The sequence below is a fragment of the Rhinatrema bivittatum genome, chromosome 17, assembly GCF_901001135.1.
Source record: "Rhinatrema bivittatum chromosome 17, aRhiBiv1.1, whole genome shotgun sequence".
In the NCBI taxonomy this organism is placed as follows: Eukaryota; Metazoa; Chordata; class Amphibia; order Gymnophiona; family Rhinatrematidae; genus Rhinatrema; species Rhinatrema bivittatum.
In genome coordinates this window covers 18,869,521-18,897,466 of record NC_042631.1, presented here as the reverse complement: position 1 = coordinate 18,897,466, position 27,946 = coordinate 18,869,521, and the positions used below count along the sequence as shown (strand labels likewise).

The following is a 27,946-nucleotide window of genomic DNA, read 5'->3' as shown; positions in this document are numbered from 1 at the left end:
CTGAGCTGTTATCAAGAGCAAGATCTGCGTAACCAGAAAAGATCTTTGCAAACACAGAGGCAGGTAGAGCGTCTGGTCAACATGCATTGGCAGTCCTGTCGCTGCTGCACCCAAAGCAAGTGTGTGGCAGGAAAACGCAAGCATCCCAGCAAGACAGGAATTTGCAGCATTCCCTCGCAAGTAAAGAAAAGACAGGAATAGGTAAGTCTCACCCTGCAAGTGCATTATATATTGTTATTTTGTATGTTAGCAAAATTAACTTTCCTTGCGACTTCAAGCAAGCCATAAAACATGAACCCATGTAATTTCAGGCTGCAATGAAATCTTGGTAGTAATAAAAGGTAATTTAAGGGCTCTAAGATAGTGACCAGGTGAAACCAAATCACGATATATGGGTTTCTCTTCAGACTGAATAAACTGGAGTATCCCTTTTTAGCCAGCTTTTAGCTAAGATCCAAGTGCAGGGTCTGAGCCCTCTTAGCTGAGATTGAGAACTTATACAAGATGGGGAGTTCACACCTGGCATTGGACAGACCGGATACGGGCATCCTGATTCCTTTGCTTCTGGCCTAAGTGGTGGAACAGGTTGGCTTAAGAACATAAGAACATGCCATACTGGGTCAGACCAAGGGTCCATCAAGCCCAGCATCCTGTTTCCAACAGTGGCCAATCCAGGCCATAAGAACCTGGCAAGTACCCAAACACTAAGTCTATTCCATGTTACCATTGCTAGTAATAGCAGTGGCTATTTTCTAGGTCAACTTAATAGCAGGTCTGTAGTATCGTATAAACATGTATCTATACTTGGGGGTGAGAGAGGACTCCTGTTTATTTAGGTAGCTAGGCATGGAAAGATGTTTCTGTATGCAGCTTGCTTGCCATAGGTTTTAATTTTATGCTTTGTTATATATTAGCGTTACTATTCATTTATTTATAAGCATTTATATTCCACCAATCTAAAACTCTTGGTGGTTACATACATAATCCTTAAGTATACATACACGTTTATACAATACTACAGACACTATTCATAATTCATACATCACATTAGATAGACTAAACCTCTGAGAAAAAAAAATAATTTCCAAAAACTAACATATAAAAACGTGCATCCAACTTTTTTTCTAAAATGAATTAAATCCTGTTCCTCCCTAATATCCTCAGGTAAATTATTCCATAGAGAAGGCCCTGCCACCTTAAAAAGCCAATTTCTAGATTCTGTCAAGCGTGCTATTATTATAGTAGGAACTTCTCTAATATTTTTACTTACTGAATGAAGAACACGACTGGGTTGATACAGCCGAGCTGCTTCCGAAATACATGGAGGCACCAAATTCTACTGAGCTTTAAACATTAGAACTAATACTTTAAACAGCACCTGCCACTTTATAGGGAGCCAATGTAAAGAGGATAGAGCAGGATATATGTGTTAATAAATAAAAATAAATAAAATCTTCACACATGATATTAAATGAGCAGCAGAGTTCAAGATCAATTGAGTTTTTAATTGAGATTTTGATAAACTTAAAAATGACAGAGTAATCTAAAAATGATAAAATTAATGATTGGTGACACAATAAAAAAAATCTGAAAGATTTAATAAATTATTTAAATTACGTAGAAGACACAATTTAGAACATGTTTGAACCAATACCTTAAAATGTGGACAAAGTTAATGATGAATCTATAAAAACACCTAAATTTTTAACTTGATCTTTGAGCAAAATAGGGGTCCCATCAAACTGAGTATTGGGGAAGGAATAAACATTCCCTAATCTGGACAGCATAATGACCTCTGTTTTCCTAATATTCAGTTTTAATTTATTTCCACTTAACCACTGTTTAATTTGTTTTAAACAGTCTAATAGCTTCTTCTGTGCTGTCTCCAATGAATTAGTAATTGGGAAGAAAAACTGAATGTCATCTGCATGCTATTTAAAAGATACCTGCAACCTAGAAAGTTGTAAACAAAGCAGAATTAAGTACACCTTAAATAAAACTGGAGACAGAGATGAGCCCTGAGGTACTCCTGTGGGGAGTGAATGGAACTCGGACTCTGTATCCCCCAATACAACCCTGAATGACTTATTTTCCAAAAGCAATTTAATCCATGAATATACTTAGCCCCTATCCCTAGATTTATATTCTTTTTCATAGTATCACTGGTTAGTCTCTCCTGTGTCTATCTCCCTCAGGCTTTCTGCTAGTTATGTTAGTCATTGTAACAGGTAGAAGATGACGTGATGACCAGAGTCCAAATGGGAGCATTAAAACTACCTGCAAAAAAGATCAAATCAAATTCTCCTGCATTGGAATCTTGTGTGGCAAATTTCAGATGTCCAGGCCTTGCTGTGCGATGAGCAGAGCTGAAATCTGGAGCATTGGACACTGGGTTCAGTTGCACGCCGAATTTAAAGCAAAACTTCGGCTTTGCTTACAACTAAATTTTAAAAAATAATATCCGCAAATGACTGCCAAAAACAAAAAAGCACCTTCACTAAAACTTTGTTCTAAATACCTCTGTGATCTACCTCACCCTTTGGTTTTAATATCTTTTTTTTTTTATCTACTGCTGGAACAAAACTGACGTTTTACTTTTCTGAGAGATTACTTATTATGTTACTGCAGAACTTGTTATATAAAAATGTAACTGCTAAGAAAGTCAAGTGATAGCAGAAATAAGGCAACTGGTCTATCCAGTCTGCCCACTGCTGATTGTAATTCCCTTTCCTTACAGCACATTTTTTTAGGTTTCAGGCATGGCTGACAATGAGGTGATAAAAGATTAAATGATTGCAGTTAAAAAGCACAGTTTGCTTTTGAAGAAAATACTGGCAGGCTGATGTCACTGCAAGGGTATATGTACTGTGATGTCAGTTTGCTCAGTCTCCATCTGCTGATAGAGGTTCATAACCCACTTGTTCTGGATTCATCTGACTGTCCTAAAGAAAAGGAAATTATCAGGTAAGTGAGACCGCACCTTGAATACTGTGTACAATTCTGGTCGCCGCATCTCAAAAAAGATATAATTGCGATGGAGAAGGTACAGAGAAGGGCTACCAAAATGATAAGGGGAATGGAACAGCTCCCCTATGAGGGAAGACTAAAGAGGTTAGGACTTTTCAGCTTGGAGAAGAGACGACTGAGGGGGGATATGATAGAGATGTTTAAAATCATGAGAGGTCTAGAACGGGTAGATGTGAATCGGTTATTTACTCTTTCAGATAGTAGAAAGACTAGGGGGCACTCCATGAAGTTAGCATGGGGCACATTTAAAACTAATCGGAGAAAGTTCTTTTTTACTCAACGCACAATTAAACTCTGGAATTTGTTGCCAGAGAATGTGGTTCGTGCAGTTAGTATAGCTGTGTTTAAAAAAGGATTGGATAAGTTCTTGGAGGAGAAGTCCATTACCTGCTATTAAGTTCACTTAGAGAATAGCCACTGCCATTAGCAGTAGTTACATGGAATAGACTTAGTTTTTGGGTACTTGCCAGGTTCTTATGGCCTGGATTGGCCACTGTTGGAAACAGGATGCTGGGCTTGATGGACCCTTGGTCTGACCCAGTATGGCATTTTCTTATGTTCTTATGTTCTTAACATTTAAATTGCCCTTAACTGTGCAAAGTAATTATGGTTGCTATAATTCTGCTTTCTCCCACATTTCCTGATTTATCCAGTGCAAGGTCCTTGGGCCACTGGCTGTAGAGAGAACTTTTGGGAGCTCCTCCACCCATCAGCTAGATGTGAACATCAAACTTTAGAACGCTCAAAGGGAGAGCTGGTAAGTATTATGGACTGCTATGACATTGATCCTAGCTTGGCACTCTGAAAGGGTGGTGTGCTGCCTGTGTTCATTATCCGTTCTATTTCACTTCTGAGGTTTTCCTTCCCATTAGTGACACCATTAGAATTTCGCAAGCCATGAGTGCACCAGACTCCACACCTGCAATAGATCTGCAGGGAGAAACCAGGGGCTCTAGGATCCAAAGGCAAAACACATCGAGGCACAATGTCACCACAGTCTACCAAATACAAAAAGTGCCTGGTGGTGGCTGCTGTTCATTTGTATTAGGCTATGTATATATGTGGGGATAAATAAAGAGTACAAATTTTTTTTTTTATTATTATTAAGCAATACCACTTTGACTGGTCCAGTTAAGCACCTAGTGGCTTGGATTCTCTGTAAAAATGTCCTTCTCTATCTTGCAAAACCTTGCACACATCCTATATCTGAAATAAATAGCATTTGTAATGTGTTGGATATTTCCCATATTTTTGAGCTGCTGCTGTTAGGTTCAATTGCCAGAATTAAAACAGGTACTAGTTTTATTCATTTGCTTATTTTAGGATGTTTTATTATATGCATTTTTTGTGTTGATGTACTATATATTTTATATTGGTTGTTCCTCGCCTAGGGTGTTATCAGAGGTAGGTGAGTTATAAATCAACACACACAAATTATATGGTGATTGGGAAGGACTCACTAATCCACAAGCACCTTTGCTCTCATTGCTATTCTATATGGAAATGTTTTTTCATGTTATTGAAAAAATAAGTAAAAAGCATATGCCATTTATTCTTCTAGTAGTGTTCTCTAAACTCATCTCATAAGAGTTCAGTTCTCATTTGTGGATTAATACAGAACATGCCTTCAGTGTTATTAACTGTCAGAAAAATAAAAACAGCATCATAAATGCCATGACTAGAAAAATAATTGCATGTCAGTACAAACCTTACGCATAATGGGACTTGTCTCGGGTTCCTGGAGCCCAGGCTGTATGAGGCTACCCTACTTGGGCTGTGGGAACTACATTTTGGTGTGCAAAGGAATAAACCTCAGCAGAGTAAGTCCAGCTCTGCACAAAATGGCAAAGGCAAAGTGTGTGTCCATAAGAGTTTGGTTGTTGGTGAAAATCCAGCAGACTCTGTGTAAAAAAAAAAAAAAAAAAAATATATATATATATATATATATATATATATAATTTCATGAGTTGGCAACCTTGGCTGCCTTTTCTGTCCATTCTTCCTTCCTACTGCAGTTACCTGCGGGCTCTGCTTGATCTATGACCCCACCCTCCCCACGCCCTCTCCATGAACTATTCTTCTGCTTGCCCTATGATTTTATTTAATTCCTTTAAGGTTTCTGCCTTCACATCCAATTTGGTGGGGGTTCTTCCATGCTTCCTTAGCCAGTCCTGTGAAGAAATGCTTTGTTATGTAACTCGAGTCACCTCCTCTCCGAATTCATGTCGTGACCCCTTGTTCTAGAACCTCTCCACTGGGGGGGGGGGAGGGGTGGAAATGCTCATTGCTTTTGGTGTTCAGTCTGAATCCATTCCCAGAGCAGCTCAGCACAATATGTTCCAGAGCCCATGTGCGGTACATGGGTTCTGTTGACACATCACTCAGTTTATTGAGACCAGCTTAGCCTCAAAAGCCGATCATGCAGCTTGGGATGGTCAACGTTTCTCTAACTAAGAGGCTATTCATATGATGAAAGAAAACTTGAATAATGTTTCCAAGCAACTATGTTTAGTAAAGAAAAGTTCTTTTGTTTACTGGATATCCATAGCTCTTTTAGAATCTACAAACACCTTTTTAAAGTATTACTTCATTATAAAGTGCTCATTATGCAAACAGACTGATCCGACAAGTAATGGAAAAGGCCTCCGTGTGACCTATCAACCAGCTCCACACACTGTTTAATTTGTCATATTCACAGTACCCAAATTCCACTTAACCAGATAACCAAATATACTCTTCTGTACATATTCCTTCAGGACCCAGTTTGTGGTTTCAGAAGCTGGGGAGCAGTAAAAAGGGTAGCTATTCCAGTTAATATGGCGTACAATCGGACCACATGCGTGTGGTCCAGGGCCAGGTCCTATCTTCATAAAATTGCCCCACAATCCAGGCCGGGTTTTCCAGAGACAGAGGTCCTCCTTTCCAAACTTGTACCATACTCCAGCCCTGAGGTTACAGCCAGCTGTGTATGGCCAGGTCTTTTCACTTTCCTAGGGATGGCAATAACTTTCTTTAGTCTCCCTGGCTACTAATGTTTTATGGACTTTCCTTCCGTGAGCTTGTCCAAACCCTCTTTTAAACCCCACTATGATTTGCCACCTTAACCACATCACTTGGCAGCACATTCCCCAGCGTTTACGATTTGTTTAAAATCTGTTGATTGTTAGTTTCATGTGTCTCCTTGTTTTAGTCTTATTTGAAAGGGCAAATGGCAATCTTTTATTCACCTCTTGCACCCCCTGCATCTGTCCTTCCCCTTTCTCCCCGCCCCTTTTCTAAGCTGAAGAGCCCTAGACTCTGTAGCCTCTCATCATAGAGCTGTTCCGTTACTGACAGTCTGCCAGGTTTTCATTGTGTCACCTTCCTCCGCACTTTTTTTTTTTAATTTCGTTATGTGTTTTTATGAGATGGGGGTGACCAGAACTGCTCACATCACTCAAGGTGCAGTCGCACCATGGATCAATATAGAGGTAATACAATATTTTCTGTTTTATTCTGCAATCTTTCTTGGATCATTCCTAACATTCTATTGGCCCTTTTGACTGCTGCTGCTGCGCACTGAACTGAGGATTTTAATGTATTGTCCGCAAGGATTCCAAGGTCCCTTTTCTGTTTAGCGACTCCCAATACAGAACCCAACATTCGTTATCTGCACTTGGGATTATTTTTCCCTATGTGCATCACTTTGCACCTTTCCACATCAAGTTTCATCTGCCATTCAGGTACTGATTGAGAAGGCAAATTACCCCATCGCTCTGGGCCTTACTTAAAGGATTCTGGCAAATTCCATTGTCGGAAGCCTCCGTAGAGAAGGCGGCATTCACCCCATTCCAGAGACGACGCTGCAACACATCCAGCCTTCATTTGGTTTTCACGGTGCCCCTGCTATATTTCAACAACTGGGGGGACAATGTTCAAACTCTCCACCTTGGCACAAAGATGTGAATATTTTTAACTCAAGGATTTTGCACCCAACCTTTTTTTTTTTTTTGATGGCCATTTTTTTTTTCACTGAAAAGAATAAATGCTATTGCCCTCCCCTTAACCTTGAATTATGATGTTTTCCATCATGGACTCTTCTGGACGTGGTGAACTATAAATAGAAAAATAAATAATCCCCTTAGTATAGATGAATATTATTTACCCTATATAACTTTATTTATTTTATGCACACTCACTGTTTGAGTGTATTTTACATAGGCCTTGATATTTAAATGGTATGTTAAATATAATAATGTAATAATTACAATAAGGGATCAAGGCTATCTGTTCTAGTGAATACGCAGAAGCTGTCCCGTGTTACATAGCCTACTGTGCATTAGGATTCAGCAAGCAAACTGTATGTGCGTAATATTTAGCACAATGTCTGTTTTTCAGAAGAGCCACCAATGAAGTGTTTATCTCCTTTCGTTCGTTATATTCACTTCCGAAAAGTGACTTTTCTTGTGATTACACTTTTTGTGTTGCACACCATGATATGCCTCATCTTCACCAGGACACTAAAAGGAGATGCTGACTGCTTACAAGAGGAAACTCCACAAAAAGGACTAAAGGTAATGTGCTTACAGGCAGGAATAATTTAGCTGGTACAGTATGTCTTTAACACTGGCATTTAGCACCACCTATAAGTCTGATGTACTTAAATGAATATTGCCATTTCTAAATATAAAATGGAGTATCCCGTATCTGTTCACATATCAAGAACAGTGAGTTCTACCCATTTTAAACTTTCCAAAATTACTGGGTGCTACACGAGGAAAATTAAGGGCATCTCAAAATCAGATTTTCTTATTAGTCAAGTTGTCTTTCCAAACTCAGCATGACAGAATACGTTACCTTTGAGTCTTTCAGACAACAAGAAACTCGGCCCTGAGAGGAAGGTGACTTCCCTCCATTTTCCTCTCAAAGGGAGATATCCTGAGGGGGGGGGGGGGTGGTAATGGAGAGGGGGCAGGGTAGATAGGGAGAAGGAGAGTGCTGCAGGGAGTGGGAGGGGAAGGAGAGGAAGATCCTTCATCCAGAAGCTTCTCCAAAATGAAGTGGTAGCAGCTTTTCGGGTTTTTTCCTAAGAGATGAGTGCTGGCTGAGGAGTTAGAAAATGCTTGTGGTGGCATCGCCACAGAAAGAGATCAGAGTGGTATCGCCAGGGAGGAATGTGTTCCTGCTGCTTAGTCCAACTGAGGCAGGCGGGAACTCCAGGAAGGGGGAGAGAGAGACTGTGTGACTGATACTGAGGAAAGAGATTAGGGAGATAGTAAACACTGCAATTACAATAATAACCTGGTTGAAGAATGGCTACATCCACTAGTTTTCTTACATAACCCCTTTCGTTGCTCCTGCTAATAATAATATTTAGAAGGCAAGTTTCAAAGCCTTGTTCATGGGTAAAAAAACCCCATTTTATGTGCATAAATCCCAGGCCAAAAATTGCCCACCCTCAATGTGGCTGACTGGTACTACATGTGCACTTTTAATCCCATTTTCAGGATGGGTTACCAAGGGCATGTTTAGCTCAAAGGAGGAAAATAATGCATGTAAATTAAGAACATAAGAACATGCCATACTGGGTCAGACCGAGGGTCCATCAAGCCCAGCATCCTGTTTCCAACAGTGGCCAATCCAGGTCACAAGTACCTGGCAGGACCCCAAACTGTAGATAGATCCCATGTTGCTAACACCCAGGGAGAAGCAGCAGCTTTCCCCAAGTCTATCTGGTTAATAATGGTTTATGGACTTTTCCTTCAGGAGCTCGTCCAAACCTTTTTGTAAATCCAGCTGCACAAATTGCCTTTACCATGTCTTCTGGCCATGAATTCCAGAGCTTGATTGTGCGTTGAGTGAAAAAGTATTTTTTTTTCTCTGTAATGTCATGGAGTGACCCCCTAAGTCCTTTTTACTTTTTTGAAAGCGCAAACAACTGATTTGCATTTAAACCCATTCGACTCCACTCCTGATTTTTATAGACCTCTACCATATCTCCCCTCAGCCGTCTCTTCTCCAAGCTGAAATGCCTGAACCTCTTTAGCTCTTCCTCACAGGGGAACCATTCCATTCCCTTTAGTATTTTGGGTGTCCCTCCCTGAACTTTTTCCAGTTCCTCTGTTGTCTCTTTTGAGATGTGGCAGTGGCTTGCACGCAGGGGCATGATTATCTCTATTTTATTCTCCATTCCTTTCCTAATGATTCCTAGCATTCTGTTTGCTTTATTGACTGCCGCAGCACGCCGAGCGACGGTTTTAAAGTATTACTCTGGATAACCTTGCCACATTTACTGCCTGCTTTAAGCTCTGATTTACCATGCGTTTATACTAACAATAACTAGGATAATTTAAGTAATTTTCTCTCAGGTAGTCCTTACTGCGGGTGCAATTCACAGCTGCTCTGGGAGATCACCAACCCAAAGTGAAAGGCAGGTTGAAATAGTTCACGATGTATCAGCCCACCTACCAGCTGCCAAAGACCGGTGGAGGAGGCCCGGGTACCTGGCAGAACCCAGCCACCAATGATTGGGTGAGGGGGGGGGAGTGGTTTGAGGAATTACCAAAATGGGGAGAAAGGGAGATGTTAGGCAGAGTGAAAGGGGCAGGGTGGAGAGACAGAGTGAGAGACCGGTGAGGACAGGGCAGGATGAGGGCTGAGGGGAACTCATAGCCCCTGGCCTCCATTGCGCTTCCCCACACCACCCTGAGGCTCTTCAGTAAACTGCGTTCTGCTTCCTTGGCTCTTGGTGGCTGAAAGATTGGCTACCTCTGTGACAGAATCAGGAATAACATGCAACAGGGCAATATTTATTTATTTAAAATTTTTTCTATTCCGTCGTTTAGTAATATACCATCACAACGGTTTACATTTCAGCACGAAATAGGTTGGTTAGTTTTCTAGGTTATCCATGGTGTGCCAATATTTTACGGTTACATAGTTCAGTAATATACTCTAAATGAGAGATGGGTTGGGGTTACCATTTATATGATTTTGGGATAATCATATATGTGTATACTGTTTCAATTTAATATTTAATAATGAGTAACAAATAATAAAATTGTCAATTTTCCGTTGGTGACTTTCAGCTGTATGTATTGTTAGTCATTGTTCTGCATTGTTCAATAGGAGACGGTGGTTTCAAATAGCACTAGGAAAAGGGCAGAATCTATCAAACTAACCAGTGGCAGATTTCACACAAATTTAAGAGACTATCGGCCGAATTTTAAATCGGCCACGCGCGCAAATATTGTCTCACACGTGGCTGGGCCCGGCGTACACTATGCGCATTTTCAAAAGAGCCAGGCCACACGTGTACGTGACAATACGTGCATAATTGCTGGGCCCTGAAAAGGGGGGTGGGCCCAGGGGCATGGTCGGGACAGAGGTCAGCCGGGACAACGGCCATTAACTGCTGTCCCAGGAGAAGCACGCGCCGGCAGTCGGCCAGCGCACGCAATCTACTTCTGCTCCAGGGGTGCAATAAGTTGTGCAACAAAAAATGGTAAGAATTTAGGATGCGATAAACAGGTGGGGAAGGGGGGGAGGTAGGGAAGTTCCCTCTCAGTCTGCTCCTTAATTGGAGCAGACTGAGAGGGAACAGGTCAAGGCCCGATTTTAGTCACCGCGCGTACTTTTTACAAAATTGCACCACCCGCACGTGCGCGTGCAGCCCACAGATTTTATATCATGAGCGCGCCGGCACGCACGTGTTATAAAATCAGTGCATCCATGTGCGGGCTCTGGGAAGCGCGTGCACCTTTTAAAAGTCTACCCCTGTGTTTTCAGTGAATGTACAATTAAGTTGTGAAACATTTTGCCAGAGGTTGTGGTAAGGCTTTTGGCGTACAGCTGAGGTTTGAGAGAGGTTTGGACAGGTTTCTGGAAGACGGGCCCATTAGCAGTTATTAGACTGGAGGAATTGCCAACTCGTACATTATGGAGCGAGCAATAAGAAAAGGTGTTCTCCATTACGATCTTCTGAGTACTTCCAAGTGACTCGGACTGGCCACTGTCCAGAGACAGGATGCTGGGCTCGATGGATGATGGCACTTCTTATATTCTTAATACAGGGATACAGAATAAAGAACCAGGAATAAGGCACTCTGTGCAAATGTCAGCAAGAGATGGCTCTGATCACACCTGAGGGCATAACTGCATGTGGGGTTTTTTTTTCTCTATCATCAGAAAATGTTGTCCCATATAAATTTAATTTTCAAACTTCTATACCAAATTTTTCAAAATAATTGAACAAATTAGATCACATTACATAAAATCAAGTTCCACGTCAAGCAAATAGTTCAGAGCAAACACTGACACATCTCATCGCATTACAACACCAGCATCACTTAAAAAGGAAATAAACAATAATGAAACCCAAAACTAAAGGCTCCGTGCCCAGCACCCCATAATCCCATCTGAATACGCAACCTCCAAAACTCATACCCCTACCCGACCCACTCTAAGCCCCCAAGAGCAGCTTAGTACCAGGACCCAGAGCAGAAGTGACTCTACACTACTGGGCCAAGGAGCCACGTTTTTAATGCCTTGCAGAACATTTTATTTATTTATTTAAAACTTTTTATATACAGTCTTAGCAAAAATTTGAACAAAATGGATTACAACATTGTCAAAATAATAAAAGTAAACTTTCAAGAAACAAAGTAAATAAAAACATAAAATAAAATAGAAAATAGTAAAAGTTTGAATAAAATTACATTGGTAACATATCAATATAACTAATGTCTATAAAATAAAATAAAAGTAACTTTAGATTTAAATGTTACCTTCATTTTAATAAAACATCCCATAGCCCTGACCTCTAATGGAAGCTGGGGTACCACAACAAGGGAGCCATAGCAGAAAAGGAAGGCACCAGTTTATGACTGCTTATTCTTCATCTTACAGAGTATTTTACCTTTCTTCCTTTGTACGGATGATTTGTCAAATTTTAGGTCACTGAATTAGTTGTCTAGTTTGTGCTGGAAATTATAATCTTATTTTATTCTTTGTTTAAGGATGGCACTTTGCAAATTAATTCTGGCGCGCCTATGCCAGAGAATCCACAGCCTCAAACTTACATGGTTACAGAAGATGCTTTGGATCCTTTACCTATTCCTTATGAATATCTGTTAGGATCTCGTCCCTCAGCAAAACGTGAGCTTTGGTTTTACTGTAATCTTACCTTGAGAGGAAATCTCTCTCTACTTGTGTTCCACTTTTAATGCTTTCATCCTTGATTTGCTCCTTCTCCGGATGTCTGTCCCCTTTTACATCCCATGTCACTGCTTTCTGGGAGTATGGAGGGAGGAGTAGCATTGGGGTTAAAGTGATAAGGCAGAGGAAGACAGGGCTGCTTGCTTGTACCGATTATAGTTTGCTTTTTTTTTTTCCCCCAAGGCTACATGGCGATTGGGATATCGTCCATCAAACGGCAGAAAGAAAATTATCTGATGGACACAATTCAGTCTATTTTCGATCAGTCAGACCAAGAAGAACTGGAGGAATTACTGCTAGTAATCTATCTGGCAGATTACAATGCCAGTGTGAGCAGAGAGACGGCGAAAGAAATTGAAATCAAATTTAAATTGCACATTGCTGCAGGACACATGATTGTTATATCCTGCTCTTTGGACAGCTACCCAACCCTAGAGGGTCTCAAAAGGAATTTTAATGATGCAGAAGACAGGGTTAAATACAGGTCAAAACAAAATGTAGATTATGCTTTTTTAATTAACTTCTGTGCCAATCTTTCTCGGTACTATTTAATGCTGGAAGATGACGTCAAGTGTGCCAATGGCTTTCTTACGGCAATTAAGAATTCAGTAACTGAGCGAAACCCTTCTTGGACCACAATCTCTTTTTCCAAGTTGGGATATATCGGAAAACTCTACCAGAGTAGAGACCTTCAACAGCTGGCACGGTTTCTGCTGCTCTTCTATGACGAGATGCCCTGCGACTGGCTGCTAGACCATTTCTACAAGTGCAAAGCCCAACCCGATAAGATCCAGGTGGTGCCATCTCTTTTTCAGCACATGGGTTCCTATTCTTCTTTTCTAAGTATCAAAAATGATCAGAAGGATGACGAGTTTCAAGAATCAGTCAGAAAGTTGGGAGACGTTCTTCCAGCTTCCTGCTTCACTGATATAGAGGTGCACGAACACTACGGACCGGAGAATGTTTGTAAGCATGGAGCTGGCTATTTCTGGGGGAAAAACATGATACCAGGCAACACCTTCAGGGTTGTTTTTGGAGAAGCAGTTAGACTTCGGAGAATTCTGATCTTAACGGGATCATCAGAATACCCCAGAGACTTTCTCCATTCGGGTTACCTGGAGACCGGCAAAGAGAAAACAGAAATTGGTGGTATACAGACATGTAGGGAGTTCAGGGAACTTGGAAGCTTTCAGAATGGGCACTTTGAAATAAACAATTTAGATAAAGTTATAGGAGACAAAATTGAGTGCCTCCAAATACGTGTCACGGGTGTGCAGAAGGAGTGGCTAGTAATAAAAGATATAGATGTTTGGGTCCTAAAATAGTGAGATTAAACGGGATCTGTATGCAAAAAAACCCCCAAATAAGCAAAAATAGATGTGTGCGCAATGCTGCAGAGGGGAAAACAAAGTGGTAAGTGCCTTATGCTTGGGAAAAGTCCCAAGTGCCGTTATTTGTCAAGGCAGTATCCATCTCTGTTTCAGCCAGGAATCCAAAGGCCTGGCTTCGCATTACTCCATACCATCAATTTCCTTTCTCTGCGGTTTCACGAACCTTTCTGCTGCGCATTTTGTAAGTCAGAGATTCCGAGATGCTTTCTTGGAGACCTCATCCTCTTATCAGTTAGGTTTTCAGGATATCCATAATGAATACTCATGAGAGAGATTTGCACACAGTTGCAGCAGTATATGCAAATCTATCTCACACACATTTGTTGTGGACATCTTGAAACCCTACCTGGCTGGCCTGCCACCCTGAAGACTGACCGGGTCAAGAACCAATGCTGTCCACAGAGCACAAACCCGTTAAGTGCTAATATTAGGTCAGTTGGGGAATTAATTCTTGCACAACATTCTGAATTGATTTCTTTGTAAGTAAATTAAAACCTTGACTTGAGAGAGTGATGTCTATCTGAAACAAGCATTTAAATGCTGTGGTTATGATTATTAGTAGGAAAGATTCAGTCGTTTCTAGTGTACCAGTCACTTCTATGCAAGAGAAACAGAGAAGGCCATGTTCAGTAAGCCAGCAGGTGGAAAAATGACCCAGATATCCAGATAACGTTACCCGAATATTCCATGGAAAACTTCTGGATAACTTTAGATTTCAGAAAGTTACTTCAGACATTTTTATTCTCTCAGACCTTTGTGAGCTTTCTAGAGATGTGAATCGTGTGATCGATCGTCTTAACGATCGATTTCGGCTGGGGGGGAGGGAATCGGATCGTTGCGGTTTTGTTTTTTTAAATATCGTGTAAATCGGGGGAGGGCGGGAAAACCGGCACACTAAAACATCCCTAAAACCCATCCCGACCCTTTAAAATAAATCCCCCACCCTCCCGAACCCCCCCCACAAAATGTCTTAAATTACCTGGGGTCCAGTGGGGGGGTCCCGCTGTGATCTTCCACTCTTGGGCCACGGGTGCGTTGATAGAAATGGCGCCGGCGCTACCTTTGCCCTGTCATATGACAGGGCAAAGGTGGCACCATTTTGCTTCCTGTCCCCTGACGTCACGAGCGTAGGAGATCGCTCCCGGACCCCCGCTGAACCCCCAGGGACTTTTGGCCAGCTTGGAGGGGCCTCTTGACCCCCACAAGACTTGCCAAAAGTCCAGCGGGGGTCCGGGAATGACCTCCTGCACTCGAATCGTGTTGCCGTATTGCAAAATGGCCATATGGCCGGCGCCATTTTGCAAAATGGCGCCGGCCGTACGGCAACACGATTCGAGTGCAGGAGGTCGTTCCCGGACCCCCACTGGACTTTTGGCAAGTCTTGTGGGGGTCAGGAGGCCCCCCCAAGCTGGCCAAAGGTCCCTGGGGGTCCAGCGGGGGTCCGGGAACGACCTCCTGCACTCGAATCGTGTTGCCATATTGGCAAAATGGCCATATGGCCGGCGCCATTTTGCAAAATGGCGCCGGCCGTACGGCAACACGATTCGAGTGCAGAAGGTCGTTCCTGGACCCCCGCTGGACTTTTGGCAAGTCTTGTGGGGGTCAGGAGGCCCCCCCAAGCTGGCCAAAAGACCCTGGGGGTCCAGCGGGGGTCCGGGAGTGATCTCCTACGCTCGTGACGTCGGGGGACAGGAAGCAAAATGGCGCCGGTGCTACCTTTGCCCTGTCAAATGACAGGGCAAAGTAGCACCGGCGCCATTTCTATCAACGCACCCGTGGCCCGAGAGTGGAAGATCACAGCGGACCCCCCCCACTGGACCCCAGGTAATTTAAGACATTTTGGGGGGGTTCGGGAGGGCGGGGGATTTATTTTAAAGGGTCGGGTGGGTTTTAGGGATGTTTTAGTGTGCCGGTTTTCCTGCCCTCCCCCTTCCCCTCCCCCTTCCCCCCGATTTATGATTTTTGACGATAAATCGGGGGAATTCCTATTAAATATCGCCTCTAACGATTTTTGACGATTTAAAATATATCGGACGATATTTTAAATCGTCAAAAAACGATTCACATCCCTAGTTTCTGTTTTGAATTTTAGCATTTTCCTGGTGGTTAAATACACCTGGATGTGGTTGCTTTTTGTGTGGTGCATTTTGGTTTTAATCTTTAAATGATATTCACTTTTGATTGGTTTTTTTTATGTATTTTATTTTGCCAGTTTATTTTCTTGCTTTTGGCATATTGTTCATATTGTATGTTATTGTAGTACATTGGAAAGTTGTATGTTTTAACAAACAATTATATAAACTTTACTCGGGTAACTTTAGACTTGCTCTTTGTGTGCGCCGGCTTATCAGCTATATTGAGCATTATCTGACTACATACGTCAGCCCATATTTGCTACATCTCCAGCCCTGCCCATGTTTGTCCAGGTAACTTTGTCCACACAAACATGGACAAAGATATTTGGATAAGGGGAGGAGGGGGATGTGTTATGTTTTAAAAGTAAGATTTTTGCTGAATTTTACCAGCACAAAGCCTAAACAGAGCCCAATGTTTTGTCCTCTGCCAGGGACTTGAGTCTTTTCACCTGTCCCAGTGGGCTCTCCATGCTTAACCAATAGCCACCCAAGTTCTCCATGGCAGCCAACCCACAGCCCTGCTAAGAGCTGTGCAGTCAAACCATATGAGCACACCATGCACACCCCATTCTGCTTTTTTTTTTTTTTTACAGTGTAATTGTAAAAAATAAATAACTTTCAAATTTGGAATTGATTGTATGTTTTGTTGATATATATATATATAGAAAGAGAGAGAGATACAGGTCTTGTGATTTGCTCTCTTCTTATGTAGGGCCCCATTGGGATCACTACAATGATATGTGGCCTTGTAGAAATGTGATGCACTTAAAAGGAGGAGAGAGGAACATTCTGTCTAGGCCCCCATGTGATGCTGCATTTGCAGTGGTTGTTTTCTGTGTCTATCCCCACCAGGGATTGCGGCGTTTTGAGGACTGTTTCTTTCAGGTCCTTTTTTTTTTTTTTTTTTGAGAAATCCTAGGCCCAATTCAGAGGGACATAGATTTGCAGAACTTTACGAGACTTTCTGATTCCGACTGATTTTTTTTTACCTTTTGAGCTTAGAGAAGACTCTTCATTTTTGAACTTGAGTTGAAAGGAAGTTTGTCCACAATTCCTTTCCCCTTCTTGTCTGTGAATTTGTCCACTTCTAATCTGGTTCTCTCAGCCCAAGAGAGTCTGTCGCTAGATTTCATGCTGCTTATCCCAGCCTTAAGCAGTGGATTTCCCCAAGTCTACCTTAATAATGGTTTATGGACCTTTCTTCCAAGAACTTGTCTAAACTTTGTAAACCCAGCCACACTAACAGCTTTGAATTCCAGAGTTTAATTATGCATTGAGTAAAATAGGAGAAAATACTATTTGTCTTAAATGTTTCCCCTAGTAACTTCATTGTGTGTCCCCTGGTTTTTGTACTTTTCGAAAGAGTAAACAACTGATTCACGTTTACTTATTCCACTCCATTCATTTTATAGACCTCTATCATATCCCCCCTCAGCCGTCTCTTCTCCAAGGGAAGAGTCCTAACCTCTTTAGCTTTTCCTCATTGGGGAATCGTTCCACCCGCTTTATCATTTTGGTTGCCCTTCTCTGTACCTTTTCTAATTCTGCTACATCTTTCTTGAGATGTGGTAACCACAATACTCAAGATGAGGTCGCACCATGGAGTGATACAGAGGCATTCTGATATTCTCTGTTTTATTCTCCATTCCTTTCCTAATAACCCCCAGCATTCTATTTGCTTTCTTGGCTGCTGCTGCTGCACACTGAGCAGAGGATTTCAACGCATTATCCACGATGATGCCTAGATCCTTTTCCTGGGTGGTGATTGCCATTGTGGAACTTTGCATCATATAACTATAATTTGGATTCCTCTTCCCCAAAAGCAAGCATCAGAACTATATAAATAAGACTTTCACAGCTAGGCATAGGAAGTGGCTTTTATGCACACAAATGAGTTTGATTATCTAACTTAATTATATTTAGTTAATGAGTACATTGCATGTTATGCATGTGTTGCTACCCCAAAACATTACTAAAATCTCTTTAGCTATGGACATTTGTGCTGTCACAATGGAACAAAACTATTGCATAACTTAGTGGTGAGCAGACCCCTTTCATCCATGCAACCGGTTGCGCTCTCTCCCCCCCCCCCCCGCCCCCCCCCCCCCCCCCCCCCCAAAATTAAATCCTAAATTAGTTTCGTTTCCAGTAATTGTAGCCAGGCTTGTTGCACCCAATGCTACCTTTTAAATTTGTTTTCCAGTTTAGCAGAAAGAAATCTCAGTTCTTGCCCGCCCAATAACATTTTCTTACTAGCTGAAACCCACCAAAGATTTGCAGTTAAATTTTGTTTTTATTGTCAAATCCCCCTCTCTGCTGACTTTACCGGTCTTTTTCCTCTTCCTCCTTCCCAATCTTTCTGCCCCCACCAGTTTTCTCCCTCTTTCACTTTCTCCCCCCCCCCCCCCCCCCCCGTTCATCTTACTGTTGCTCCTCTCCCACCAGTAGCCCCCGTACAGGACGCTGCTGCTGCTGCTCGCCCCGGCCCATTCTCTCCCCTGCTGTCATCACTGATGATATACAGAGCTTGAAACACAAAATGTGATGGTAGATAAGACCGCCAGCCCCATCTAGTTGGCCCATTTTGCCTACCTGTTGCAATATCCTAGCCCCTTCCTTCCCTCATTGCTAAAGATCCCCTTATGGTCTCTCCAGTTGTACTGATAGCAAAGTCACTCCGATGTTATCAGGATGATTGCTTGCTTCTGCGAAGAGATGTGAACCATATCACAGAAAAGGAGTTGGCTATGTATGATTGGATTGTCACGTGTCAGGAATGTACGTAAAGGGTTTGGTTAGTACATTTTGACCCTGAGTGAATTATGGCTTTGTCATTTAACTTACCTAGGCCAGGGATATACCACTCGGGTCTTTGGCTGCTTTTCAAGGATAAGCAAGAGCAAGGAGAAGTGCAATTAGAATATAATAAAATATAGTTAAAAAGAAATAGAAATAAAAGAGAAGGTAAAAATAAATAGATAACATTGTAAAAATATAACATACAAACTCAGATATGGTAAAAAAATACTTTGAATGTGTTTATACAAAAATGATGCATATGCTTCAATTCATAAATGGATCCAAAACCCCCAGCCATGGCCATGTTTTGACTACAAAGTCTGCATCAGGGGTGATAGCAATAAACAATGTCCCTTGTTCCTAAGAGCAGAAAGGAGGAGAAAAAAGCTGACCATGGTCAGCTGGGACAACAGCTTTGAGCCTCCTTGAGTCAGCCAGTATGGCAAAACATGGAGCGTGTTGGCGTGCTGAAGCATCAGCTGCATGTCTGTTTTTTTCAGGTAAGTTCCAATCTGTTACATTTGGAGCATTTTACAGTGGGCGTTACTGAGAGCTTTGAACTTAGAGACCTTGTACAGGAACAGTAAACTATTGGGAGTATTGAAGAACTGATTACATACTTTTCCAAGATATGGACACTTTTTTGCTTTTGGAGTGGGACACAAGAATACACCTTTGTGTTTGGAGAGAAACACAGAAAAAGCAAGTTAAGAAGTTGACGAAATTGCCAAACAGGAACTGTTTATTTGCTATTGAGACATACGTATGTGTGGAAGTAATAAACCTCTGGTTCTATAAAGGCTCTTTTCTGTTATACCAGGGCAGTGATGGCGACCTCAAGTGCCATAAACAGACCACATTTTCAGGATATCCACAATGAATATGCATGAGTAAGATTTGCATGCACGTCCTCCATTATATGCATATTCATTGTGGATATCCTGAAAACCTGGCCTCTTTGTAGCACTTGAGGACTGGAGTTTGCCATCACTTCATTAGGGTATTTTTAGCAGTAAGCTGATTTGTTATAAAAGAAGATATGGTTCACAAGTGTTTTTGTATATCATGATTAAAAGCGCCTTCCTTCCATTAATCTCAGACTTCTGTACTGAAGGTTCATGAGTTTATGAACATACTTTTTCACTTCTTTCACTTTTCACATGTAACTCCCTATGATTTTTTCACATCTGAGTACAGAGTAAGCTTATTTATACAGAGCTGAAATTGCAATATGTTGATCTCTGGACCCCTTGATTAGTAAATATTTTGTATGTCCCTTGATTATTTTTTTTTTAATATTTATTGCTGGTCTTTTTGATATATTCCATACTGAGATGGGACAGGCACCAGAAAGCTCACAACCATGGTAATTCACACAAGCTTATGCGGCTTTGTTTAACGCTATTTGGCATTTTCTCCTTAGCAGGTGCTAAAAAGTATAATATTTACCTCTGTAGTAACTTTCTGTTACTCCCCCAAGGTAAATGTGGCCCTTTAAATTAGTAGAGAATGAAAGTACAAGGTAATGCAGATGAGAATGAATTTAATCAATCCTACTTTTAAGAAGTAATATTTCAAAGCGATAGTAACGCAATAATATACCTGGACTTGACCAAACATTACTCAAATAATGATTTTATTTATGAAATTGTAACCGAACTTTATTGGCACCTGTTAGAATGTAGGATATCCTACATTTACTTACCTTAGTCTATGTGCCTATTTGTAAACCGTTGCGATGGTATATAACTTAGCGACGGTATAGAAAAGTTTTTAAATAAATAAATAAAATAAATAGTAACGAAACCACCCATCGATAGGGATAAGATCACATAAAATGAACTAGGACCCTCCAGTCTTCAGCATCCCTGTGTCCTTGCCCTTCAGGTCATTGGCACCGTATCATTGCTAGTGATAACGCATCCTCTCTACCCATCAGAAAAACCAATGGTAGCACTGGGAACCAGTCCTGAAAAACTTCAAGTGGTGACTGACGAATAGATAATTTTTCTATGCCTATGATCCTAAAGCATTTAGAATTCCTGGGCCAAGTAAATGACTGAAAACTGGAGAAATAGTCCCATGTCCAAGAAGTCTGGACTGGTTTGTGGGAGATTTTGGCCTCATCGGGCAGAGATATTTTTGTGTGGGGCACACCTCTGTTTCTTTTTTTTTAATTTTTAATTTATTGCATTTTAAGAATACAACAAGTAAACACTTGACAGAACTCTCTCGAGTACATTAATTGAAATTAAATTTTAACAATACTAATTTCCATAGGGCAATAGTCTTATATAGTACTCAATCTTAATAAAAGAAAAATGGGAGAGCAGAAACATGGAGCATTCAATATATTCATATTAATACAAACAGGCAAACAGAAAAGCTCCCTGAATTCCTCCACCTCTTTTTACAATTCACCAAAGTAGTATGCATTACTGGGGGTTGGTTTGAGAGTCCAGAAGGTCCCTTAATTGCACGGGTTCCAGAAATATATATCTGTGTTCCCCAAGTTTTATATGGCATTTACATGGAAATTGGAGCTTAAAAGTTCCCCCCTTCTGGAGAACTTCCACTCTCATATTGAGAAACAATTTTCTCCGCTGTTGTGTCTGTTTGATTAGATCCGGGTAGCACCAAATCTTTTGACCGAAGAATAAAGTTTGGTTATTTCGAAAATACTGCTTAAAGACATTGTTTTTGTCCATCAAAAATGCGAAGGAAACTAATAGTGGCCTCCTTTGGGTGACCACCAACTCTTGCGACGAGTTCAGAAGCGTTTTAAATCAGGCAAAGATATTTCTTCCTGATTACTTTGGTTAAGGTTAGAAGGAAATAGATAATAAGCTTTTGTAACAACCGGTTTAATTTCTTCAGGAATTTTTAAGACTTGAAGAACATACAATTTGAAAATATCTAATGGGGCAATATTTCTAAAAAGGCACACCTCTGTTTCTGAGGGTCCATTAGCCATTATGAACGCTCAGTGCTAATGCGACTGCTCCAGGTTCCTAACCCAAAAGGATTAATGCAGCCATCTGCAGCTAAAGAAATAACCGATGGTTCTCAGAAACTTGTCCTCCAGGCCTTTCATGGGAAAACTGCCCCCCACCAAAATCTTTCAGAAACCTTGAAAGATACCAAAGCCGGATGTGCCTCCCAGAGCTTACTTCCGTGCAAAGTTTGATTCAGCCTGGCCTAGCCATTTACAGATTGAAAGAGTGAGGTACACGCACAAACGCCCACAGTGATCTGATCAGCTTCTCCTCCTTATGAGACGCGCGCCTAAAATCCATGCAGGCCCAACATGAAACACAAGCAATGATATGAGTGCCCCAGAGGAAAAATGTTGTTTTTCAAACTCTGAGCACCAGGGGGCAGCAGCATCTAACGCGTGAACTGGTCGTCTTAACTTTGCAGCGGCTCCTCTCTGGGATTAATTCCAGGGGGCCTTTCCGGGGGGGTATGCACCGCAAAATAGACATAAATGCGCATGCTTAATCCTCCAAATGGCTTTAAATATTTGTTGCTAGTTAGCTACATTGAATCTCTGATGACCATGGCAAGAAAATAGAGACTTATTTATGGGAAACTTAGCAGATGAAAAAATAAAGATCAGATGCTGCATCGAATCTTTTCTGCTTGTCTGGTCGACAGTGGCTCCTTTCCGGGGAAATCTGTGTCCTCCGTGGGAGCACTGGTGGTCTTTGCGGGCTGCCCCACGTTGGATTCAGAGGACCCGGAAGACATCGGGGGAGGGGTTTGCACTTTCACCACCCCCACCCCCCCTTTTTCTGCATGCTTTACCGATTTTAGCAGGGGTAGGTTCGGTGGGAAAATTTTAGAAAGGGAAAGTGCACGCGTAGGTCTACGCAGGTTCTTTTGCCTTCGAAAGGTTGGTGTAATCTGGGGCAGGGAGGGCCGCAGCAATTATGAAGCAGTCAGCATTGTTGCAAACTACTCAGGTGGTTTTTAACAGGTCCACTTTATGGACACTGCCCACATATTTCTTTTTCACAGGTAAGTAGTGCATTGAAAGTGGCTGTGCCCTTTGCACCCTGCTGTTTGTGTGCATGCGGCTGAGGGGGAGACAAGGTAGTGAGAATGTATATAAAAATAAAATGTACACTTGCTGGTTTCCTCCCATGCCCACAGGAAAGCCTCTTTTTAACTCAGCTCACAGTCTGCTGTGGAGCCCATGCATACATTCATTAGGCAAATCTTTGGGGGGGGGGGGGTTGTCAGGAGAATGGAGGGTTTATTCGTTCAGGATTCGTGGGGGTTCGCCATACGTTTCGCGAACCCACTAATGCAACGAATAGGGACCTATACGTTGCGGATTGTGCATTCGTTCACAACGAATGCACATCCCTGGGCCGGTTCGCCTGCTGCTGATAAGAAAGAGAGCAGTGGCCGATTCCTTAACTTCTCTGCAAGGTAAAGACCTTGGATTTTCTTACTGCTTCCTGAAATTGGAGATGGGTCAAAGCTGTTGAGAAGCATCTGAGTTCATTCCAGAAGTCCCTGCTACAAAGAAGAGGCAGCAGCAGACCAGGAAGTCCCGAGGACTTTGAGGTTATTGATTAGATTTTGATTCCCTGAGGGTAAGGGGTTGACAGACTTTGGTTTCTGTCTTGCTTAAGGAAGCCGGAGACTGGCTTTAAAAGCCAGAAGTTCAGACCTCTGCTGTAATTTGAATAAAGTATGCAGAAAATCCTTGCTATTGAAGCCTGCTGTTGCTCCCTTCCAAATAACTCCTTCATTTTTACCATCTATCTCAGATACATCCTGGCAGTAACTGATTCACCTTCTGCCCATATTTGTAAATGACCAGCACTAATTAATTTAATTATGAAAGTATCACTGGCTCCAACATCTTAAAAAATAAATTCCATTTAAAGCTAGCCAGAAACGAAATAGTGTAGTTAAAATGAAGATTCTACTTCATCCTCTACCAATAATGTTTTAACTGGCTTAAACTCCTAATGTCTGGATGTGTTTTGTGAAAGGCCATGTAAGCGCTCTGCTTCCAAGATTTGAGGCAGGAGGCCAGCACCATGGGCAGTGCTGAGCTGTCCCTGTACTGTCCAGCGGAAGGCACCAGGTCACCCAGCTTCCTGCCCCTTAGGCTGGCCAGGGATGGGCAGAACGCGGCAGTCCTGGCTGCAGCTCGAATGGCTTCAATGAGTGGCTGCTCCAAGGATAGTAGCTCTTGAGGGTGCTGCATCCTGCTTTTTCATTAACCTTGACTGCAAATGTCTATAGGTGGGAAAGAACAGTTGTAAATACAGTGATACAATAACAGATGCAAAAATGAATTCCCCGATAAAAGTTGTACAGGGAGGAATAAGGAGGGAGATCCCTGGAGGATAGATATAATGATGATGACATAAGCTGCAAACTGAACTGCTAAATATGCAGACATATGGGGCCAATGGCATTTAGCTGGATGCCAACTTTTTGAATATTTCCACCACTTATCTGGCTAAATTTAGCTGGATAACTTAACAGTTCCTGGGTGGGGTAAAGTTAGCCACCTAACTTAGCAAATTTTCAACTGTGCCTGTCTAAATTTAGCCAGATAAGTGGGGAAGCCAAGTGACTCTCCCCCCCCCCCCCCCCCCCCCCACACCCAAAAATAAAATCTGCCATGGGCCTTGCGGCCCGAAGCACAGACTCCCACCCATTCAATAACTCGTGGGCTCAGCTGGGCCGAGCCTGCCAGCCCACATCCAGCCCCATCTGATTGTATTATAAAAGAGAAACGACTAGGGGTCCAGAGCCAGCCCCCGCTCCCCAATGCATCATCATTTTCAAAGAATCCTATATCCTCCCCCCCTACCACCAGCACCCCAACCTACCCCTTCCATCCTCCTAGTGGCTTCTCAAAGTCTGTTTTCTGCCAGGAAGGATCGCAGGAGGCTGCCTCCGCCATCCCTAGCTGGCATAAGCTGCCAGCATCATTGTGGCTGGCAGTATGAGGGATTTTTACATTTGCTTTATTTGATGTATTTAATATATGTAATAAACTCTGGAATTTGTTGCCAGAGGATGTGGTTAGTGCAGTTAGTGTAGCTGTGTTTAAAAAAGGATTGGATAAGTTCTTGGAGGAGAAGTCCATTACCTGCTATTAAGTTCACCTAGAGAATAGCCACTGCCATTAGCAATGGTTACATGGAATAGACTTAGTTTTTGGGTACTTGCCAGGTTCTTATGGCCTGGATTGGTCTCTGCTGGAAACAGGATGCTGGGCTTGATGGACCCTTGGACTGACCCAGTATGGCACGTTCTTATGTTCTTAATGTGTATTTTAATCTGATATGCAAACTGCTTTGGGCTCCCTTTGGGAGAGGAAGGTGGGATACTGGCCCAAATAGAAACAAAAATATGAATATGTTCTCACCAGAAGTCACAGCAAAAAAAACAAACAAACAAACCCAAAATCGTACTGAATTAGCTAATACAATACTTTCTATCTGACCGGCCCAGCTTCTCAGGCTTTGCTAACTAATGACATTACTAATTGAAAAAGTAAGTAAAGAATGTGATGAGGGAGACTTCTCCATTTGAATGCAACAGAATAATTACTCGGAAGTAAAATGGGTGTAGAAGCTGCCTGCATCCCCCACCCCCCACATGGACACTTCCTGAGGACTGTTTACAAAGTAATCTGGAGGACGGGAACCGGTTTCAATGACCAGAGCTTCACAATGCAGTGGCCCACTGCAAGGCAGGAGCCAACAACATTGTGCTGATTGATGATGGATGGCCAGGCCTTCTGTGCCTGAAAGACAGCCGGAGGAGCTGCCAGGATAACCTGCCTATTATGCAGATGTTAATTTGCAAGCTTGACTGGCCTTTCTAGTAAATCCTGGCCATGCAGCCAGCATCAAGCACAATATGGATGAACAAATAATTAAGCAGCAACATAATGAGCATTTCGTGCTTGCACAGCCCAGGAAGGGTTTGCAAAGCACCGAGATGACCTCAAAGCTATTTGCAGGGTCGGCTGTCCTCCTTCGATTTGATCTCTCAGACTCTTTGTAACGCTCCTAGTTTTGCAGAACCTCTGTATACTCGTATTGGTTTGCACTGGGGTTCATGACAAAACCATTAGGTGCCCACTCACTTCCGATACAGTAAAGTGCGCTCCAGTGGAGCGCACTGTTAGCCCGGGTTTACATGCGCGTTTTCCACACGCTAGCTTTACCCCTTATACAGTAAGGGGTAATAGCGTGTCGAATAAGCGCCGCCAACCCCCCCGAAACTAATTGCGCCCGCAACATGCAAATGCATGTTGATGGGCCTATTAGACATTCCCGCGCGATACAGAAAGCAAAATGTGCAGCCAAGCCGCACATTTTACTTTCAAAAATTAACGCCTGCCCAAAGGCAGGCGTTAATTTTGGCCAGCACTGGGAAAGTGTACAGAAAAGCAGAAAAAGCAGCTTTTCTGTACCTCCGACTTTATATCATAGCGATATGAAGTCTGAGACCCCAAAAATTAAAAAAAAAAAAAATTTAAATGTGCCTGCGGGTGGGAAGACAGACACTTAGTTATGCCGGCGTCCGTTGTCCAAACCCGTGGCTGTCAGCGGGTTCGAGAACAGATGCCGGAAAAATTGAGCGTCGGCTGTCAAACCCGCTGACAGCCGCTTCTGTCAAAAAGGAGGCCCTCATTTAAGTACTTGATCGCGTGACCCGGAGAGTGGCCTGGGGCGCACGTTGGGAGAGCGGGCGCCGGCTCTCCCTTGGGTTTTACTGTATTGGCCCGATTCAGAGGCCAGATTCGGCGGTTGTCACCATAGGTCTGCTAACACTGGAATTCTGAATGGAACTGGGATTTCAGAATTAATGACGGCATCGCCTGTGAACTTTAGAGTTACATATGGAAAAAAATATACAGTGATGTGCATGAGCCAAAATGGGCTTTGGCGCTCCCACACGCAGGCTGCTAGGCCATTGGGTGGTACGATGTCGCGTCATCCTCACGTTCGGTCCATTCTGAGGCCTCGAGTGGTTTTTCAGCTCTCTCTCTTTCTAGGGGTGTACATGAAAATAATGTGGTCGCTTCAGTTTAATGTTGTTAATATTGTTTTGCTTTCCCATAGTTTGATTTAGCGTATACTCTGTTTTTACAAGTGTACAGTTCTTACTATGTGTGTACTTTGCTACAGTTTGCTGCGAGAACATCAATAGCAAATGCAATTTCATTAGATTTTTTTCGTGTCATTTCGGATGGGAAACGACATTAAATGATACAAATATCGCTGATATTTTCAGGACTGTTTAAAATAGCCACATCCCCCTGTTCCTTCAGTCCCACGTTTATCTGAATCAGTCGGGAAACGCTTCGAGAGTCTAATCTAAAGATCTCAGGATTTTACAGCTCGTAAGCATTGTCGCCAGAGATCTAGTGCCAGCCCCTCAGACCTGTACAAGCGACATTAAACCCCATCGCCCTGGCTCTGACTTTGATGTGCCATGACACCGATCCAAACACACCCTCCATCACTGGAATGATTGCCCCCTAGGATCACAGGACTCAGTTTGCCCTTTTCTGCATGTGTGTTTTACATCTGTGAAACTATTTATCCATTTGACTTTTACTGCCCAGATGCTGACCAGCAAACAATTAGAAAGCATTTTAGAAGATCCCAGTTTTGTTTGCTAGAGACATAATTATAGCTACACGACATAGCATCGCTTTGCAGAGCATGATTACAGATTGGCTGCCTGCAGGAATATCAGATGTACCAGCAGAAGCATTTCAGGCAGAGTGTAAAGAGCACTCCATCGTAAGTGCTGCACAATATGTGTTCCAGCACAATTTTTCCGGTTTCCTCCGGAATATATGGCTTTAGGGAGAGAATTTATACAAGGAATTATATTCCTTGATGTTTTTAAATAATAAATGTCTGGGATTTAGATGTGGGATATGATTTAAGCCTTCTTTGCAATCAGTCTGCAGCTGTGCATTCTGGTTTTATTGACTGGGAAAGATCCAATGAAGAAAATTGACTGCAGAGCCAGGATTTTTGTCTGTGACAGCAGTCTTTGCATTTACTTAGTTTATTGTATTTACTATATCGTTTTTCTTACATAAATCAAAGCGGTTTACAATAAAACGTAACTACAATAAAAAAAAATCTAGTCATCAATAATACAATAATAAAATATAAAATCATAAAAGAAAAAATAAAATTAGTAACATAAGTCAGTAAAATGTACAATAAACAGCAAATAACATCTGTGTAAACATACAGTAAATAGTGAAATAAAATCAGTTTGAAAAAAAGATAAGCCACCTTATTTTGGGAAGGGCTATACAAATCAAAAGGATTTTAGTAGTTTCCTAAATTTAAAACATTCTTTTTCAAGCTGAACAAAAAGCAACAA

The 27,946-nt window shown here is 42.1% G+C and overlaps 1 protein-coding gene across 1 annotated transcript; it reads left to right on the top strand.

The window, feature by feature from the left end:
• Positions 1-9: 9 nt before the first annotated feature.
• Positions 10-14,449, top strand: LOC115079436 (alpha-1,6-mannosyl-glycoprotein 4-beta-N-acetylglucosaminyltransferase-like). The gene is made up of 5 exons (XM_029583034.1): positions 10-201; positions 3,681-3,784; positions 7,405-7,580; positions 12,024-12,162; positions 12,406-14,449. The coding sequence occupies exons 3-5, from the start codon at positions 7,416-7,418 to the stop codon at positions 13,545-13,547; spliced, it is 1,446 nt and encodes a 481-aa protein (XP_029438894.1). The 5' UTR covers positions 10-201; positions 3,681-3,784; positions 7,405-7,415; the 3' UTR covers positions 13,548-14,449.
• The last annotated feature ends 13,497 nt before the right edge of the window (positions 14,450-27,946 follow it).

What these genes read in the sequence shown, in the direction of transcription:
- LOC115079436 (XM_029583034.1), top strand. Translation starts at nt 7,416, where the DNA reads ATGAAGTGTTTATCTCCTTTCGTTCGTTATATTCACTTCCGAAAAGTG. An exon ending in CTCCACAAAAAGGACTAAAG is followed by an intron (nt 7,581 to 12,023) that starts GTAATGTGCTTA and finishes TCTTTGTTTAAG; the next exon opens with GATGGCACTTTGCAAATTAA. An exon ending in ATCTCGTCCCTCAGCAAAAC is followed by an intron (nt 12,163 to 12,405) that starts GTGAGCTTTGGT and finishes TTTTCCCCCAAG; the next exon opens with GCTACATGGCGATTGGGATA.